This window comes from Mixophyes fleayi, chromosome 3 (genome assembly GCF_038048845.1).
Source record: "Mixophyes fleayi isolate aMixFle1 chromosome 3, aMixFle1.hap1, whole genome shotgun sequence".
NCBI classification, from domain to species: domain Eukaryota; kingdom Metazoa; phylum Chordata; class Amphibia; order Anura; family Limnodynastidae; genus Mixophyes; species Mixophyes fleayi.
The window spans coordinates 275,372,224-275,392,928 of NC_134404.1; the positions used below are offsets into that span (position 1 = coordinate 275,372,224).

Consider the following 20,705-nt stretch of genomic DNA (forward strand, 5'->3'; position numbering starts at 1 on the left):
TGTTGTGACTGGAAGCTGCATCATGTGATCACATGTAGGGAGTGACTCCTCTACCTATCCTCAGCTAGGGAGAATGGGGAATGTAACTAGAATATGCTGGCAGCAATCAGTGTAGAGATAAAGCACTATCAGACTCACAGCTGAATGGGAGAATAGATTGGTGCCCACTGACAACACAATGGTGAGGCTGGGCTTCGGACTGCAAGCTCTGGCTGATCTGCCTGGTCTATGCCCCTGGTTATGATTGATTGATTTATTTATTTTTTGCCCTTTAGTCAGACAACAATTAGAACAATTATATCCAATGAGCAGACCTGATCTTGCCTGTGCCGTATGAACTGGCAACAAAAATATATAAATCTGCCTGGACCAACACTATGGCTTAGGGGTTAGCACTTCTGCCTCACAGCACTGGGGTCATGAGTTCAATTCCCAACCATGGCCTTATATGTGTGGAGTTTATATGTTGGTGTTTGCGTGGGTTTCTTCCGGGTGCTCCGGTTTCCTCCCACACTCCAAAAACATACTGGAAGGTTAATTAGCTGCTATTAAATTGCCTTTAGTCTCTCTCGGTCTGTATGTGTGTGTGTGTTAGGGGATTTATATTGTAAGCTCCAATGGGACAGGGACTGATGTCTATGAGGTCTTTGTGCCGCCCTGCGGAATTAGTGGTGCAATACAAATAAATAGATGATTAAATTATTTGAATGTGAACATCCCCTTTAGCTTCTTATATGTGGAACTTAAACACAATGCTGTACTCCTTCAACACATTGCTTTATAAAACCATTGTGTTTAACTGTTCTTATGTCAATGTCCTGAGCGCCTTTTGTCATGTTAACCCTTTAAATTCCCCCTGTGGTCTGACACTTGGACAGGTTTACACATCAGATTGTGTTCCAGATTCTTGTGTGTATATGTTAGTACTTATTGATATTCATTTGGTATTACACATACAAACATTTACTGTGGATCTCTGGAGGTTCCGTCTTAAACATATCTATTTTTGCAGCTGTTCTGGCAGGGATTAATTTCCTTATTTATAGGAGCATGAAAGGAACAAATTTTCCATAGAAACCGAATGTAGAAAAGTTTAAAATACAACTTTTCTTAAACATACAGGAGTTGTTTTAAAGTTGTGCTTTGTTTCGCTGCGTTGTAACAAATTAATTAATGAAAAGTACTGGTGCTGATTACACTCTTGGGAAGAGGGAAATCTTTTTTTTTTCATTATTTATTCTTTTACTTAAACGGCACTCATCACCACGTTGATGATGGTAACTGGCATGTCTTTACAATCAGTATTTTGTTTTGCTCATGTCTTGAGATACTTATAACGCAAAATACACAAGTTAAGCAGCAGCTTTTCAGCCATACTTATGTACATTTGGGCCACAAAATTGCCACCTACACGAACTCACTCCCACAGTTCACTATTATTTACTATTACTTATTTGGTTTTAAAGTGAGTTTTTACTAAAAAAAAGATTAAGGGCTAGATTTACTAAGCTGCGGGTTTGAAAAGTGGGGATGTTGCCTATAGCAACCAATCAGATTCTAGCTGTCATTTTGTAGAAAGTAGTTTGCAGTGAAAATTTAAAGCGGCAATTGCTTTAAAGGCATTGTTTTGCCTTTAAAGCCATTGTTGCTTTAAATTTTCACTGAAAACTTGCCGAATAGCGGCGACTTGCAAAAATCGGAAGTTAATACATTTACCCCCTGGAGTTGGAAGGCTGTGTCACTTACACCAAAATAACAATAGCACTTTTTGTCTTTTTAATCTCTATTATAGCTCATCTACAGAACAAAGAATTCTAGATTGCTTAGTTTTATGTATTAGTTTTATATGTTTACATTTTACTAGCTATTTGTTTGCAGAAATTATTAGTACTGTGTTTTATACAACAACATTAATGTTTATTTAATTTGTTTTGACCTGTCTTGAACAATTCTTTAACAAGGTATCTAACACAGTGGTTCTCAATCTTGTCCTCGATTAACCCCAGTAAAGCTGGGTACACACTGAAGAATTGTTCAGACCGACGTGCTATCTCAAACGATTATACCTACGCCTGAAGGTCAGATCAGTCTGGCGATTCATGTATACACACTGACACGATTTACCTTCAGATCCGTGCTCTTCATCTGGTCCTTTATCTGGTCCTCTAGTCCGAAGAATGACAGCACAATATTCATTCATTCACTACTGTCACATTGTCACACTAATTAAAACCGCTTTGTTATAGCTATCCACACGTCCTAACAAATTTCGTTAGCTTCTGTGGCTCTGAAACGAAATATTCTGTCTCAGGATGAACAAATGAATTATTCCTTCTACTGCACTCTCTACATTTATTCACTTTGACATTCAGTGCTAACATCGGCTAAAAGGAGCCCGACTCTGTAAACTCTATGGAGATCGTCAGCGTGAGTGCATACACACTACATGATCGTTAGGTGATTGAGCGGAAAATATTAAACGGTACGACCAACCAAATGAGGCGACAATCGTCCATTTGGGCAGACATTCGACCATCGTGTCACTACACACACTGACCCGACTTTGGAACAAGCGGTCTTATGTCCTGCTGTGTCACAGGCACTAGGAGTCTTTACCCAGGGATCACCAGGTGATGGACTTACCAAAGCAGTATAGATGGTAATATGGTACTCTGGTAGCGGGGTGATCACGGAACAGGAGACAGCAGATGGTAGAGAATGCTCGTGGAAAGTCTATGACTAGCAGCACTGGTAATATAGGTAGTAGTACACGAGGAACTGAATGGACAAAGGAAACGTGAGGGTAGTCAGTGGTCTGCGGTAGCAAGTTGTACCACTGCTATAGTGAGGAGGAATGTCCAGAAGCAACGAGGAGGTGATGAGAGTCAGCGGTCTGCGTTTAGCAAGTTGTACCGCTGTCTAGGTGAAAGAATGGAATCCAGGTGGAGGTATCCGGGAAGTCAGTGGTCTGCGTTAGCAAGTTGTACCACTGCTATGTGAAAGGATACTGGAACAGGTGACTCAGGAAACAGGGAACAGTGGTCTGCCGCTAGCAAGTTGTACCACTGAATATATATGTGAGGAGGAGCACGGGGAGAGAAATGCAATGCAGAGTATACACGGGCACACTGAACTTGATCCCACGATGATATGCACAATATAGTAATGACTGAACACCACTGCACAATAATACAAAGTCACAGGAACTATCCGGGCAAAAGGTAACACAGTCAAATGATGGCAATAGTCTCAGCGGATAGTAAACTCCAGAGGAGAACAACTCAGTCCAGCAAGATATGCAATACACCAACACAGTCAATGAGAAGTATGCATACCGTGGTTCAGGAGCAGGCTGTCAGACAGGAGTGCAGAGATACCTGAACGGCTGGAGGCCGGCAGGATGCGAAGTCCCAGGAGGGTAGAAGCGGTAATCAAGTAGGTGCAGCGCACAGGTAGGTAGACCAGCAGAGATAGAAACAAATACTCAGGAAGCAGTAGTATATAGAACTGGACACCTGGAGAACACTGAAGAGTAGAGATGGTCTAGACGAGATGAAAGCAGCGAGGCGTTGATCCGATGCAGACTGACGAGTTGACACAGGCAGGAACACTGTAGAAGCACGGAGAGCGGATCAGCTGGCTGCAGACACGAGTAGAACTGAAGGGTAGCGGCAAGCAGGACACTGCAGGTACACGGAGGTAGCGGATAGGAATCAGCAGGTGCAGTCATGATGAAACACGGGAGAGTTGAAGTGAGTTGATAACTGTAGTGCACGGAGGCAGGCGGATAGGAATCAGCTAATACAGTCACGATGAAACACAGGAGAGTTGAAGTGAGTTGATAACTGTAGTGCACGGAGGCAGCGGATAGGAATCAGCTAATACAGTCACGATGAAACACAGGAGAGTTGAAGTAGTCTGGAAACCACAGGAGAGTTGAAGTGGTCTGGAAACCACAGGAGAGTTGAAGTGGTCTGGAAACCACAGGAGAGTTGAAGTGGTCTGGAAACCACAGGAGAGTTGAAGTGGTCTGGAAACCACAGGAGAGTTGAAGTGGTCTGGAAACCACAGGAATCAGCAGAGCTGAATACACGAGGAAACACAGGAACACCTTCAGAGGCTCATGGGGAATGAGACTCCAAGATCAGGCAACGAGGATAGACAACAGGTGCTTTAAATAGGGAGTGTTGCCTGATCAGCCAATTAACTAAAAGGAACATGTACTGAAGGTTTAAAAGGGCTGCGCATGCGCAGATCCTCAGGATGGTGGACGGCCACGGTTCCTAAACACACGGGAAGAAGCACTCACAGTCTGGTGAGTGACATGCTGTTTGAGCCGATTATTGGACAAAAACCCTGTAGTGTGTACCCAGCTTAAGCCTTGTTTTGTGCATATGTTTTTGAGAGGATATTAGGAATAATTACTTAGCCAGCGAATTACACTCTCTATTATAACAAAATCAATAAAACCTGGGATGTTGGAGAGTGCTTGAGGACAAGCTTGAGAACTACCGGTCACTGGAGCAATCGGAGCGTGGTAGACCTATTATTTTATCAACCCATTTTTATATGACTTTCAAATATGTCTCCTTGAACATAATTCAACAGAATTTACTAAATGGAGTTCTATTTTGTACCCTTTGAAATTAATAATGGAAGCGAGTTAGGTGTGCTGCATCAATCACACTGTAAGGATGAAAATAAAAATATATAATGTGTTGCACACACATTTTATACTGAAAACACATAATAATTTAAAATATGAATGAATTTGTGTATTAGAGGTAAATAAAGCCAGTTTTCTTTCTTTATCCTTGTATTAGACATGCTATATGGGTCAACTAATTTAGCACACCCAGAGTGTCTACTGGTTTAGTTGGCCCGGCTGAGCCTGCAAGTATTAAAACATAGTCATATTTCCTGCATTTCATTTTAATTTGCATTTGTATTGACATACTTGGAATTGTTTTGCCTATTTGACGTTTTGTAGATATCAGAGATCTATTAGTTAACTCATATTATTCTATCTGAAGTATAATACATTGTTTATTGTTTTATTTTAATGTAACAGAGTCAGATGGAATTCAGTATTGCTTCTTTGTCTGCTCAAGAATCTACAAGTGGTCCTGCACAGAGTGAGCCGAAGCAAACCCCTAAAAATGGCAATCAAAGCAACCAAGTTAAGACCCCCCATGGAAATGTCCCAGCCAAGCCTACACAAGGAACAAGGGCACCCAACTGTGAGGGATCAACACCAGTCAGAAAAGAGGAGGAGTCGACCTTTTGGAAAATAAGCATGGAGAGATCTAGGGTTGAAGGCTCCCAATCAGAATTTCAGTCACTAACGCCCAGCCAGATAAAGTCTTTAGAAAAGGGTGAAAAGCCACTTCCTGTCTATTGTAGACAAGACTCCTTCCAGAAGGAAAAGGAAGTAGTAGCAAAGGTAGAGAAACCTGAGATGTCTGCTGTAGTGACCGAAAAGCCAGCTGTGGTTACCAAACAGCCAAAGACCACCAATCCGAGCATTGTCTCTCTACCTTTGAAGAATCCTAAACCAAGCCAGTCTTCTGTCAGCACTTTAGATGATGTCTTTCTCCCAGAACCACCAGCACCAATACAACCAATGCAACCAATACAATCAGTGACCAAAACCAGCATAGAACGTGACAATGATGAAGCTTTGTCAACAGGGCCTCAGCTGTTCTCACAGGTTGGTGCTTGTTTTTTCCCCCACAACTTTTGTACTCTCTGACCAAATACACTAAAGGCCTGAGTCATTAAGAAGAGCAAGGCAAAATGAAGAGTACATTTTCTCCTGGACAAACCATGTTACAAAGCAAAGGGTGCAAATTACTTTTTTTATTTTGCACATAAGTTAAATACTGGCTGCTTTTTCATGTAACACACAAATACTTGATAGCTTTATTTTTTTCACTGAAATTTAAAATTGATCTAGGACATGCCTATCCCAATTATAAATCTGCCCAAACATTTTATATTTACCTCACCCTCCAATGCAACATGGTTTTTCCCAGGTGCAAAGTTACTTAATGACTCAGGCCCTAGATGTCAATCTTTTGTCCTTTATTTTGATAAACTTTTTAAGTTGTAGCTATCAAAGCATTTTGGGGTATATTTACTAAACTGCAGGTTTGAAAAAGTGGAGATGTTGCCTTTAGCAACCAATCATATTCTAGTTATCATTTATTTAGTACATTCTACAAAATGACAGCTAGAATCTGATTGGTAGCTATAGGCAACATCTCCACTTTTTCAAACCCGCAGTTTATTAAATATACCCCTTTGAGTGTTGCTATACTTTAAAGTGCCTCAAATGGTACCTTAGTCAGTATTATCATGTATGCATAATTCACTATATTGATTGGTAAATGTCAAATACAGTTTGGTAAAAATGGTGGTGAGTTTTTTTTATTATACAGACATGGCTTATACAGACAGCTAGGTGTCATTACATAATATCTCTTGCTTCTTTCACTCAGGTAGTGGGACCTACACTACCTAGGCTCTAGACAATACTATTAGTTGTCTACCTGTTAAGTACCATTTGTTTGCAGCATAGATTAAAGTAACAGGCCATTGTGACTGAGGGAAAGAAGCAACAATGTTAAAAAAAAAAATGCCTCTACAACAATATAACACAACCAGCTTTATTAATTTTGCCACATTGACACAACCCTACCAGTGGTATTATTCATCAGAGTCTATGGGGATGCTTCATGCATTCATCTTTCCCAAAGCTCAGTGTTTGTTCTCACCTTCAGCTGAAAACTGGGGCTGAGTAACTTTGCAGAGGGGGCTTGTGGGGGATGAGGCGTGTTCTGAGGGACCAATTAGAAGCCGCAGTCACAGAGATTGTGACTTGTGACTGGTCCTCCCGTAATCACACCAGCTCTGCAGCCATTTTAAAATGGCATCTGTACATGGTCTGCCACTGAGGTTATTGTGCAGCTTTACATGCAAATACATGTAATGTCCTATTATAATACAGAACAACTAGATTATCCATAATCTACCATCTGTTCATTTTGGCTATGAGATATTGAGTCTTTAGTACACTGCCCCAGCATTCATGGTCCTTGAAATCTAATTTACTTGAGGTTTGTTGTCTGTAAAATAAATAAATACATGACTAATTACAATTGTCTAGGCTAATTGGCAGACATGCCTTTTTGGAAGGAAATGACAATAGATAATTGGCAGATAACATAATGAGTTTAATCCCCAGCCAGTGCTCACAAGCAATTGAGTCTTTTTAACTACACAGTAATGTAAAATCTACTACAGTGCTGCGGAATTAGTGGCGCTATATAAATAAATGGTGATGATGATGATGTTCAGATTTTCTAAAGAGCTTGTTTATGTTACCTGTGAGTGTATGTAGAATGAGACTTCTGGACCGGTCATTAAGTTAATTGGAGAATACATACAAAGTTCACAGTTAAGCTAGGTACACACTACAGAATTTCCCACCAACTTTTTATGCCGAGCGATTTTACATGCGATCGATGTTCCGATCGCTCGGTCCATGGAATGCATACACACTAGCCTTGTTTAGGACGATAAAGGGAAGAGCGGACGTCCCTTTAGCGACTTTTTACAGCCATGTTGTAGTGAGCAATGACTGTAATTTCGTACTCACTGTTGTGGATCGGTCGGAAGTTTATACACACTACACAACGGAAACGAGATTGGAACAAAAATATTAAACAGTACGACCAACCAAATGAGGCGACAATCGTCCATTTGGGCAGACTTTCGACCATTGTGTCACTGCACATACTGACCCGACTTTTGAACGAGCGGTCGTATGTCGGCTGTTTGAGCCGATTATTGGATGAAAACTGTGTAGTGTGTACCTAGCTTTAGAAAGCACACATGCAGCCACTTAACCCTAAGATAATAATGTCATCTAATGATGGCTTACTGCAGTATGGGGCCATTGTCAGTGTTGATAATATTATTAGCAAATAATACAGCCCCCCAGATCTCACAGTGCATACAACACAAAAATAAATAATAAAAGTAATAATAATATTAGTCGCCTTCTCTTGAAACACAACATCACTGTGAGGAGCACAGATGAGAACAGGGCGGTAATATGACATTTTACCTTTCACAATAATTTTTCTGTGAAGTGTTGTGAAACATATCTTGGTAGTAATATGCAAATATATTTTTAATGAAAAAAATACAGTTATATAAAGTTTTCTGTAATAAATTGTGCTGGGTAATAATAAGTAACCTCACATACTCATCCGTGTGAAATGAATGTACAAAAAGGTAATAAAGGGACACTGGTAATACTTATTATTTGGTTAGTCAATTCTACTTGCCAATAAATCTCACAACCAACCCGTCTTGTCTGAAATGTCGGGAGCTGCATCCTCCAACAAAGTTGATTAGTCAGTCTAATGTTATGTACACTTTGGCGTTCGCAATGTTTTTTTTTTATTGTATGTGAATGAGCAAGGAAAACTGCGACAAAACACAAAGTTGTTATCTCATCCAAGGAAAATATATGTGAAAGAATGTAACCACATCTTAAATGCAGAATTTTAGCAACAATACCTTTGTAACTTAAAACACCTTAGGGGTACTACAGGTAAATGTATAAAATTAGGTCTTGTCCATAGTAACCAATCAGATTCTAGTTGTCATTTTTCTGGTTTACAAAAGCTGGTGATGTTGCTATGGCAACATCACATTTTCTACACAGTTACCTATAGAACAGTTTTCATACATGCCACTCAATGTTCTGTATACTTGTTCACAATTCTAACATTGGATTTTCTCTGCCTTCCTTTACAGATAAACACTAGCAGTATGCTCTTGAAGACAGGATTTGATTTTCTTGACAACTGGTAACAAAGATATAAGCTGGCGTTCAAATCTATTGGAGATGTGCAAATTGTGTTCCTTATGAGCTGGTTTTGTTGTAACCTGCAAACTCCCGCCTTCTTAGACAGCTTTTTGTAAAAGTATATGCATCATTTTGTATACTTTAGTAATGTATTTGATAGGTAAACCCTTGTGTATTGTTGACGTTTCGCTAGTGGGGTGTTTTTTTTGTTTTTTAAAGGTGCCTTAACTATTTACATGCTGAAATGTCCGTTTTCCAACAAGGTTCAAGAAAATTATTTTGAACTTTTTGGCATTTTACTAATAGTCTTGAAGGGACACTAAAACCAAAACCAAAATGCCTATTTACTTACAGCAAATGCATGGTACCTGTCATTATCACATTTGGACTTGTTTTTTGTGTGGCTTAATCCATCTTACATCACCATTTCTTTCACAAACTCAAAAATGATTGTTCTGCATTATAAAAATATGATTGACAGCTGCCAATCTGTTCAATCTGGTCGTCCAAATGTATGTGATGTGAAAGGTTGCATTCAGACAACCAGATTGAACGGTGTAAGGCCACCTTCAAAGGCATATGTTACTTACTGTCGATAAACCAAACTCATGTGTCTAAATATGACAATTGATATGACATTGAAAGTGTAGGTTTTCTTTGAAGTTCACAGGGAGTTTAATTGGATATTAACAACAAAAGTTATATAAAGTTTGATACTTTAAAAGTTAATATTGGTAATAATATACTAGTACAACCTCTCCCCCCCACTTGAAATTTATATATTTTTTAGTATATATGCTTTTATTACAAGTCAGGGCAAAGAAAACTTTAGTATTCATTCAGGGCAGGGAATTTTTTGTCTACCTATCTGATATGTACAGATCAGAGACAAACTGGGGAAAATATTTAGACCTGCCAATGTTTGTAGATCCACCTTATGTTTATTTTTAACGTAATAGAATTGTATAAAGAAAAGTAAAAGTTTACACTATCCAGTGAGATGATTAAACCCACGTGGTTAATGTAAGATAAAATGTTACAGTAAAGTCTTAACTACACAAGCGATTTTTCAATCGCTTCATTGGCATTGATCGCTTATTAGCGAGCGCTCATTGTGTAGCATCTTGTCACCTATGGGGTTATGTACACAAGCGATTCTTAGCCTTTATCTAGCACGACTATCATTGTGCAGAGACACAACTCAATTGTGTTGTGAAACTTCAAGAGGTTTATCGCATCCAGTGACTATAATGGGGTGAGTGAATAGTCACTTGTTCTTGCAATTTGATTTAAGTAATTCTACTTTGACCAAATCAGATTTTTTCAGGTGATTAAGCGTGCAAAGTAGCACAAAGTAGTACAGTGATTAGTCTCATGAGATTCAATTGCAGAGACTAAATATTGTCCATGTAGTTTTGTCCTAAGCATATATGGAAAATTGTTACCTGGGACAGAAGGTCAATCTTGTTTGGGCTTTTATACAATTCGTAAGTAAGCTTAGCACGCTGTGGTATATTTTACACTTATACTGTGGGAGAATTTTTTTATTTATTATTTATTTTTTATCTTTTTAAACCCACAGTGTATATTGGCTGAACGTTATATCTTCTTTCATTAATGTAAAGCACGCTGAACATTAAAATGAAATTTCATTCTGTTACATCTCCTTCATTGCCATCTCCCATGATAAAGAGGAATGTGAAGGTTACATTATCAAATTTCCCTAATTTGCAAGAAGAGTCCAATGTTTTAGGGATTTGTCCCTAATAATTATTTCCCTGCAAATGTCTCTATTTTTCACTTCTGGTCAACTGCTCAGTACAACTTCTCTTATTGAGTTTTCATTATTATGTGCTGGGTTTTATAAGTTAATATTTGAAGATGATCATTTAAGTTGCAAGTTTACATTGTAGCCCAGTTTAGATAACAAGTTACAATTCTCCAAGTCATAAGAGTGCATAACATGCTTTAATATACTTCTTATGCAACAAAATGTCTCTGAAAATCTCTCTCTCTCTCTCTCTCTCTCTCTTGTCGGTATAGAGTTACATGGCCTTACACCTATGTAAAAATATGATACATGACACAATATTCTCTGTTTCATTCTGTTAAAGGATATTTTAGATGGAAAAAAAAAATAGAAGTATTTTGACCTATTATTCTGCCCTTGAACAGGATTCCTGCTGTCAGTGGATTGCATGCAAAGTTACGGCAGTGTAAAACGGGTATGGCATGGATTTAAATGTGATCCTGAGCTCCCACCTCTATACATAGAAAGTCTTTAGGGTTTTTTATATGCAATGTGTTGGTAGCTGGCATATGAATATATACTGGTGCATGTACATTAGTTGCTACTGGAAGAAAGCCGATGGATACCCAGCTTTCATGTCCTGCAAAATAAACAAGGAATCAGATGACCAATCACAGGACCTGCATTGTATATGAGACTTGGATTAATATTATAATAGTTGTCCATGCCAGAGACCATGTGCACACATTCCAGAGATCACTGGCATCAGGGTTGCCAGCCAGTGCCAAACTCAGGTATGCCGAGCCCAGCAGTCCAATGAAAAGGGCCCACTGTAAAGTTAAAAATAATATTCTTTATGATGCATGCTTATTTTATATTTCTAATACACAATAATCTATAATTTAGTCATAACATTTGGTAAATAAAGTAGTTTACGTCATATTTTCCATATTTCAGACATGCTATTGGGATTGGCTTAGTCTGTAGCAAATATAATTAACAGTTGTTGCATTTATGCATTTTGCTTAATGATCACACATTACCAACACTACTTAAAATATAGAAATATTTACTGTACTAGAATGCTTATCATCATAAACATCGCTGCTGTAGAGACTTAATGTTGGTATAATATATGTATATTTTATCTGACAAAAGAAAACATGATAATTGGCAGAAGTAATGTGTATATGTACTGCCTGTTTATGTGTATATCTTATCTTTATCATAAAATATTGTAACTGTCTTTTTATGCCCAAAGCCATAATCCAGGATCCAGCTTTACAGTTTTGTATTGGTTCAGACCCAAAAGTTTTGGCGGATAGTTTTACTTAATTCACTATTTAAGTAGTTTCTATATTGCACACTGGTTTTGAGTCTATCAGTAGATGGGCCACGGATATTTTATTTTTTAAGATTTATTAGAGTGGCCTCTAAAAATGTTTCTAAGCTTTTCTCTGTAATGTTTTTATAACATTTTCTTTACTGGTTTTACACTGCCTGTGCACATTTTTCTGATTCAAGCCAACAATCTTTTATCAATTAGGTTACATTAAACCTAACCTCAATTAGTAAAATAAGTTTTTGTATTATGAAAAGCGATTTTATCTGAAGCACTCAGGTTTTCAGCAGTTCACCTGATTAACATTAGTAAGTGGGCATAAAATACATAGAGCTGTTTATGAACATAGTCATTATTTTCTAGACAGTCCTGACAGTTTATAGGCATTTCTTACAAAAAAGTATAATGCTAGTTTGCTCTGTATATATACATATGTAATTGCCTTAAATCATGACAAGATGGTGTTTACCAATACTCCATTTTGTATTGGTTGGAATTATTACATTTATTTGTAAGAGAACCCAAACCATTACTGATGGAATATTAAAAATGATATATGCATGCATTGTATCAATACAATTAAAATGTAAGCTGTATTTAAGTGTTCCAGAAGTACTGCTTGGTGGCTATAGTAGTAAGGGTGTGTGTTTAATAAGGTGAGTCTGTAACCCATCCATTTCTGGTTTAAAGCATCTGTAAATCATCCATCTAGTTTAAAATGGCCAACCTAGTAAAAAAAGTATGCAAAGGTTATTTTTCAGTCAAATACGATAGTACTGACCTATACATTGTGCTACCAAATAGACAGTGTAAAATGATAGTATAACATGTGGACGCACTTGTACAGACTCTATCTGGATGCTTATTAATTAAAGTAACAACAGTTCATACATTAAGGTGTTATTTTTCAGTCATGACTTTTACTGGCTCTCAGTTTAAAAGCTGCCCATGGTAGATACACAAAATTCAGCTATCCTGACTTATTGTTGGATGACAAATTAAATTTTATTATTCAAACTAAAGTGTTTTAAAAACATTCCTGTTGGTATGGATTAAAGGGAGGCTATGACAATAAAATATAAATGTTTTTAATGGCCTACAGTAATTTGTATAATTTTTGTATAGAAATGTTTTATCAAATGATTTCTGTTGCCATCTATTGATATGTGGTCAATCAATGTGTGATTGCGTTGCCAGTGTAAAGCATTGCAGACCTCCGGAAGTGAAAAGAATAGTATTTCAGGATTAACTAGCCAGAGCTCCTCTTCTGCCTGTGTTTCTGTTACTATGAGCTAGAGACAGACACAATGCTGTCTGTGTGCTCCTGTCTCCATATGTTGTTTTGACTTTTATGGAGTTTTTGTCATATTTTATATTGTAAACAATAACATTTTATTAAAGTCTGGAGTATTCCGAATTTTGTTTCTCTCAATTTTTTTTGTCTTGTATCACCTGCATATTATGATTTTAACAGGTATGTCCTATGTATAGCCTCTGTAAAGCTAGGTACACACTACAGAAACTTGGACCAACTTTTTATGCCGAGCGATTTTACATGCGATCGATGGTCCAATCGCTCAGTCCATGGACTGCATACACACTAGCCTTGTTTAGGACGATAAAGGGAAGAGCGGACGTCCCTTTAGCGACTTTTTACAGCCATGTTGTCGTGAGCAATTACTGTAATTTCGTACTCACTGTTGTAGATCGGTCGGAAACTTATACACACTACACAGCGGAAACGAGATTGGAACGAAAATATTAAATGGTACGGCCAACCAAATGAGGCGACAATCGTCCATTTGGGCAGACTTTCGACCATCGTGTCACTGTACACACTGACCTGACTTTTGAACGAGTGGTCGTATGTCGGCTGATTCAGCCGATTATTGGACGAAAACCGTGTAGTGTGTACCCAGCTTAAGTCTGTCTTTACATTAGACTGGTCATGATTGGGCACCGAAAAGGGTGTATTTTGTACAGTTAAAGATAAAATTGCCATCAAATAGGTTGCTTAATTGTTAATCAAATCCCTCTGTTGACTTTTCTGTCTTTCATTGCATCATTTCCAAGGTGACATTAGAGGAACAGCACAAAGGCAAACACTTCAGTATAATAGAAAGATTGATCCTAAATGCCAATGTAGCCTGAAGGACAAACAAAAATAACTACTTTGAAGGCTATTTAAAAAATAAACTGTTATAACAAATATTAAGGAGATAAAGACCCTTGGGGTGGAAAAAATATTTTGGTGGGTAACACTTTGTTTTACAAACGGTCTTACAAATGTAGATTAAATTGTTCTGAAACTTCCCCACTGCCACCACCAAAAGAGGTAAATAAAAGATCTGTATGATTGTGTCTCATGCTGTTGCGGCTCCCTTATCTTCACACCCTGTAATGTAGAAGTGCTCAAACCTAGTCCTCAAACTACCAACATGTCACATTTTCAGGATTTCTGTCTGTAGTATCAAGTACCACTGCAGTGGTAGTCAGAATATCGATACTGAGTACCCCGACAACACTTACCCCGATATCTTCACAGTGAACTTCTTCCTGACGCACTATCAATGACGACTGTTGTCAAATGCGACTTCAACCAATCGCGATGTAGGAAGAAGCAGACGGCACTTAATGACGTCACTGAGAAACGTGATGGTATTATCGCTGCTGTTAAGGGGGTAATGTAAGTATGCTGCGATGTACAATGTACTTTACAAAGGCTTCTACATTGTACATCGCCTCATACTTATATTACTCCCTTAACAGCAGTGATAATACCGTCGCGTTTCTCAGTGACGTCATTAAATGCCGCCGGGTTCCTCCTACATGGCGATTGGTTGAAGTCGCATTTAACAACAGTCGTCATTGATGCGTCGGGATGGAGACGTTTGCTGTGAAGATGTTGGGGTAGTCAGCATCGATATGCTGTACCCAACCCAATTACTGAACCAGTGAAATCGATTAACTCACCTGTGCATGATTAAAGAAATCCTGAAAACGTGAACTGTTAGTAGCTCTTGAGGATCGAGTTTGGGCACCTCAGCTGTGATGCATTTAGATCGGAGGTCAGAAAACTTCAATTGTTTAACTGTAGAAAGCTAGTTTGTATAGTAATATTTTCAGCATGAAACTGAATCCATAACAAAAGATACACATGCGTGCACCCATTGCCTGATTCATGTGGTTGCAGGGTACCATGGTTTCTGCAGGCACCAAGCTAAGATCCATTCACTATCTGAGTCATTCCAGGAAAAAAAATTGTCGATGATGTGGATTTTCACAGAGTCCTGAGTGAAGGCCATACATTTATGCAAACTATAAATGTCACCTGATTTGTAGCTTGCATTTGTTTTACAAAAGTACTTAATTGTCATAAGAAAATTACCTAAATAACACTTCTTACCGTAAATATTGTGCCTGGGAATCTTTGCCCCTGGTCCCAGGTTGTAACATCACAGATACTTGCCATCTGGATGTTAAAAATTAAACATTTTGAGAACTGTTTTATAAATGGTGAATTGGTAATTGGAAATATTTAATTTCTGCAACCACCATTCTCTTACAGATTCTGTGATTACCACTCCCAAGATAAAGCACATTTTCTGCAGTTGCTTATAGTACAGGCTGGCATGGGGCGACTCTCTTATCCAAGGAGAAAAAATGAATTAATGTATTATAAAAACAAATCGAATATGTGAATCAACAAGTGCCCTGAAGGAAATGTGAAGCTATAAATCCCGAGGTTATCTAGAGAAAACCTGAAAATACAGATGTGACAGGACTAAAAAATTTATACTAAAAAAACATGTTGGTCATTCACATGAAAAAGGTCTAATTAGCCTCAATGAGGATTTCCTCTCGAAGTAACACAACAGATTTCCTCAAACAAATACCTATTGCACTAGAAATCAATACCTAAGAAATCAGTACATTTCTGAGGTATTTTGAGTACATTTCTGAGGCATTTCTGAGTACACAGTATCAAAAATCAGTACATTTGCAATGATATAAATTGGCACTTGCGCCACTAGTTGAAATACATTTCTACAATAAATTATTTCGGGTTGGGTACGTATAATAATACTCATTATTCCAACACTACTTACCCCAACGTGGAGAGACCGAAGGGCTCCTTTCCCGAACAGCGTGCAGGACGACTTCTGTGTAATGCGACTGGAAGTGATGGCGATCCCTGAAGAAGGTGGCGCCAGCTGATGACATCACCGATTGCCGCGACGCGGTCATCAGTGCTGTGAAGAGGGTAATGTAAGGAGCCCCTCGGGGTAGGTAGTGTCGGGGTAGTCAGCATCGAAATACATTACCAGTCATATTGTCTACCTACTATGCGCTGAATTCTTTCATTATTTTGTATACAGTTTATTTTTCAGCAGCAGGTTATTTGTACATGAGAAGCGCCGATATATATATTTTTTCCTTTTTAAGCATCGAAATGCTAACTATTATTATTTCTACGTCATCCAGCCATAACAGGCTATACATATTTGGAGAAAATCCACAGTGCAAACCGTTCTAAATAACTAAATAATATATACAGCAATACCAATTAGAATATTCTCAATTAAAGCGATAGTGCTTATGATTACAATAGTGTATTATATTAGTCAGTGCGCAGAAATGCTTTAGATGCCACTTTAGCGTAAATTATAACCACGGTTAAAAATTACAGAATGTATCTGAAAATAAAGTATTAAATAAAAAGTTTCATTAAAAACAGTCTGCAGTCTCATTCACCAGAGCCATGAAATAAAGGGGAGCAGCAGTACAATAAGGAGTTTCTGGTTACCTAATCTCCTGAAGGTGCATGTACAAGACAGATACCACCTGATGTCAGCAATTACTGTCTCTCACAGATATTCTAGTATAATAAGGCATATGTTGTTACCGCTGGGAGGGGTACACTAAGTCTGCAATGGTGTTGATAACTACCTGAGAATGAGCACACTCTTAAACATAATCAGATTCACTCCATTATTTATTTAGCCTGTATTAAGGCAAAGGCCACAAAGGGCTGTGGTGGCAGGACTGGTGGTGCAGCATACGGGGACAATAGCGACTGATCGCCTGCAGAGTACAGCTGCTAAAGAAATGTGTAGTGTATCAGAGCACCCTGCTGTTACATCCGGAAATGATCAGCCTCTCAAATCTTTTTTAGTGGTTCAAGCAAAATGAGATTTCAATGGGTTTTTACCCTTAATATAACATTCTCCTTATGTAGCAAACTTCCCATGTCCTTCAGAGCAGTGAGCACAATCTGGCTTCAGGTAACAGTGGATGCCCCCCCCCCTTTTTACTACTTGGGGTGGTAGGTTGTGTTAAGGGGCATAAAAAGTCATATGTAAGATACTTTTGTTCAGTTTGTTATTTTATTTCACCCAGGGCCACAGTACAATGCAGGGACTGGTACTATGCCCCACCTCACACACAACATCAAATGTGTATGTGTATGTGTCTATTATCTCTTTAATTTATTTTTTTTACACTACAAAAGCCTGTGCTGTGTATGATCAGCACTGATCTTTGCATCAGGGGTCGAGCACCTGCAAAAGATATACCTGTTGACCAGCATATCTGCAAAGGTGTTTACATCTAATTTAATTATGTGAATATTATTATACGCCTTTACTGTACTCGGCCTACACTTGCCTGTGCACTCTGACTCCAATACGCCACGCTAAGAATAAGGAGTGTTAAGTATAAGATGCGGCTGGATATGTACATGGTCATATGCAAACACGGAAATGCGTAGTTTATGAAAAAAAGGACTTACATCCAACCCTATAGGGGCCCTAAGTGAATAAACTATTGGGAAGAATCAAGGACTTAAAAAAAATAATGTTTTTAACTACTAGCTGTAGTACATGTTTAAATCTTCAAGTTATTAAGCTATCAATGAGTTGGATGTAACTGTCAACATTTTAAAAATAATTAGCAGCTAAGATGTCATCCAAATCCATCCAGTGGAAGGCCCACAGCAGGCTCTCTGGGTCAAAGTTCTGCCCAGCTTACACCATCGGGAGGTCCAATCGGGACCCCAACCACACCATTAAGTATCCCAGACCAATTGCCACCCCTCTGTGAAGTTTTCATCCACATCCATGCAGTGGAAGGCCCAGAACAGGCTCCCTGGGTCAAAGCTCTGCCCAGTATACAACAATGGGTGGTCCAACTGGGACCCCAACCACTCCCTTAAGCATTCCAGACCAGTTGCCACCCCTCTGTGAAGTTATCTTCCAAATCCATTCAGTGGAAGGCCCAGAACAGGCTCCCCGGATCAAAGTTCTATCCAACATGCAGCAACGGAGGTCCAACCGGGACCCTAGCTCCCTAAAACCTGTTAAGAATTTAACTGGATCACCTCGTGTTGGTTTCATCCCAATCATTGCAGGTGTGTCCAAATACAGGCCCAGATCAGGCTGCCCGAGTCAAAGTTCTATCCAACATGTAGAAACGGGCTGGACGACCGGGACCCTAGCCTCCCTAAAACCTGGACATTATCCAACTGGAACACCTTGCATTGGTTTCATCCCAATTGATGCAGGGGTGTCCAAATGCAGGCTCAGAACAGGCTCAAAGTTGTCAAGCAGAGTCACCTGGTGTTGCACAGGTCCGATCTATAATGTGTAGCAGTTTTTATATCTTAGAAAATTATTTGGTAAAAAGACCAAAAATGCTATTAGAAAATAAGATTTGTTGCTTTGTCGTTATGCCGTGTTGTGGCGAGGTTTCCTTCCAGCAGCCAAACAATTGTCTACAACCAAAAAATTATGTTTTCAATATTTGGCACGTTGTCGCTATGTGGTCTAATAGCTTAATTTTTCAATACTCAATAACAATGTAAGATTTGGCATCTCTGCCGTGAGAGCTGTGGAAGATATTCGCCAACAACAAAATAACAAACAAACTTCTTCTTTTATATATATATATAGAAGATGCTACCAAAACAAATTCATATGTATTCAGAAAGATCAATACAGAAATTGCCAAAATAAAGTTATTTCTACTGAAACTGAGGCATTGTGAAGAGATAACAACTGGTATGAATATTGAAGCTTTCCTACAGTCAAGCTGTAAACACACACATTTTTTTTATGGATATATTAACTGTAATTCGAATACTGCATTTTTTTCCTGGCACTCTCTGTTTTTTCCATTAGGCTAAAGCCATTTAAAGCTACATCTGGACCACAGGTTTCCAGATGCATAGTTACTTTATAAAGCTATTCATCAGTTGTTATTGTATGTAGGGCAAACCTCAAGGTTTGGCAGCATCAGGGACAGTTGAGCTAACCATTAAGTATCAGCAAATAGTTATTCATTGCCTAACTTTATCTTGGAAAGATGCTTAATTCTTGCCTTCCATAAACATGGAATTTTTTCCAAAACAAATGAATGGAATCTGGATTGTAAACTCCCACTGTGCTAAAAGCTGATAGCTGGTTCAGTGATCATACAGGAGACAGTTGCATGGAGAGAGGCATTTAATGCTGCAAAAGGTGATATTTTATTGGTTGGGTAACATATAACCAATCAAATGCCTCCCTCTGCGGCACTGAACACTTCTCTTTCGAACTTCTTGCAGCCATTCTGCAGGCAAAACTAGTGGACTTCATTTACTTAAGGACAGTATATAACCCTTCTTATGGAAAAATCCCAAAACAAACAAAACATTAAGAAATGGGAGAAAATAAAACACTTTCAGGGAAATGTAATATGGATGTGTAAAGAAATTTAATTAGGCTCTGTTGGTGAATTTATAATAGAGCTAAAATCTCTTAAAGATTAAAAAATAGAGTATGTGAATATACTTTCTGCAAAAAATGACTAAATAGTTGCAACCATCTTGCAATTAGTGATGTAATTAGACTATAGAAAGTTCAAAAAGTAGCAGTGAAAAGAGTCACAGCGAAGACCCCATGTTATTCACAAAAAGGATGTAAGTGCTAAGCATATATTGAAAATTTATGCAGTTGTTGCCAAATTCTGCTGAATAGCTACAAACAACTTGCAAAGTATCTAATAAGCCAGTTTTGAAATTAAGATTGAAATATATTAATATTTGTCAATTCCAGCACTCATCTGAAGGGAAAATCACAATAAAACGACCTGGTCTGTCTAAAAAAATGTTATGAACCCCTTTTAATTATACATTACATTCCAAGATTTGATTTGAGTTATTATAAATTTAAACAAGCCCCTGTATTTCAATTATGTAGCATTATAATAACAAAGCTATCTAGCAACTGAATCATTTAAGAACACAAGACTCTGGAGAGGATTCAAACCTATATAAAGCTAATTTTGCTCCCCTCCTACACAAACTGAGCTTAGCATTTAAGGGATGGTTGGTCCACAAATTCTCATGGATTATATTATAAAGATGAATACCTTCCCCAAAACTATTCACATTCAAATCCCAAATCACTTCTTTTCAGAACTAGAATGAACAGTCAGGGACTTTTCCTGGGTGACAAGAGCTTGTTTTAAACACAACTTCCTCCATAGATGCAAATTTCATGGTGGCATGCAATGTCCGGTGTTCTTGGGATACTATAATACAGGAATACTACATAGAATCTTGGAATGGACAATATCCATAGGGGAAAAACAAGGGATAGATATTGAAAACGTAACCATGCCCATTTCACTAGAAATAGACCACTGGATTCAATATATTCTACTTTAAACCCAGTGATTGGACCAACCCTATG

The 20,705-nt window shown here is 38.3% G+C and overlaps 1 protein-coding gene across 2 annotated transcripts in view; it reads left to right on the plus strand.

The window, feature by feature from the left end:
- C3H1orf198 (chromosome 3 C1orf198 homolog) overlaps window positions 1–13,390 on the plus strand; it is a 39,880-nt gene extending 26,490 nt beyond the window's left edge. For both annotated transcript variants that reach the window (XM_075203642.1, XM_075203643.1), the window contains 2 exons: window positions 5,072–5,710; window positions 8,830–13,390. In XM_075203642.1, the coding sequence (XP_075059743.1) occupies window positions 5,072–5,710; window positions 8,830–8,886 (696 nt within the window). In that variant the 3' untranslated portion in view covers window positions 8,887–13,390. The remainder of the gene's footprint in view (window positions 1–5,071; window positions 5,711–8,829) is intronic.
- The last annotated feature ends 7,315 nt before the right edge of the window (window positions 13,391–20,705 follow it).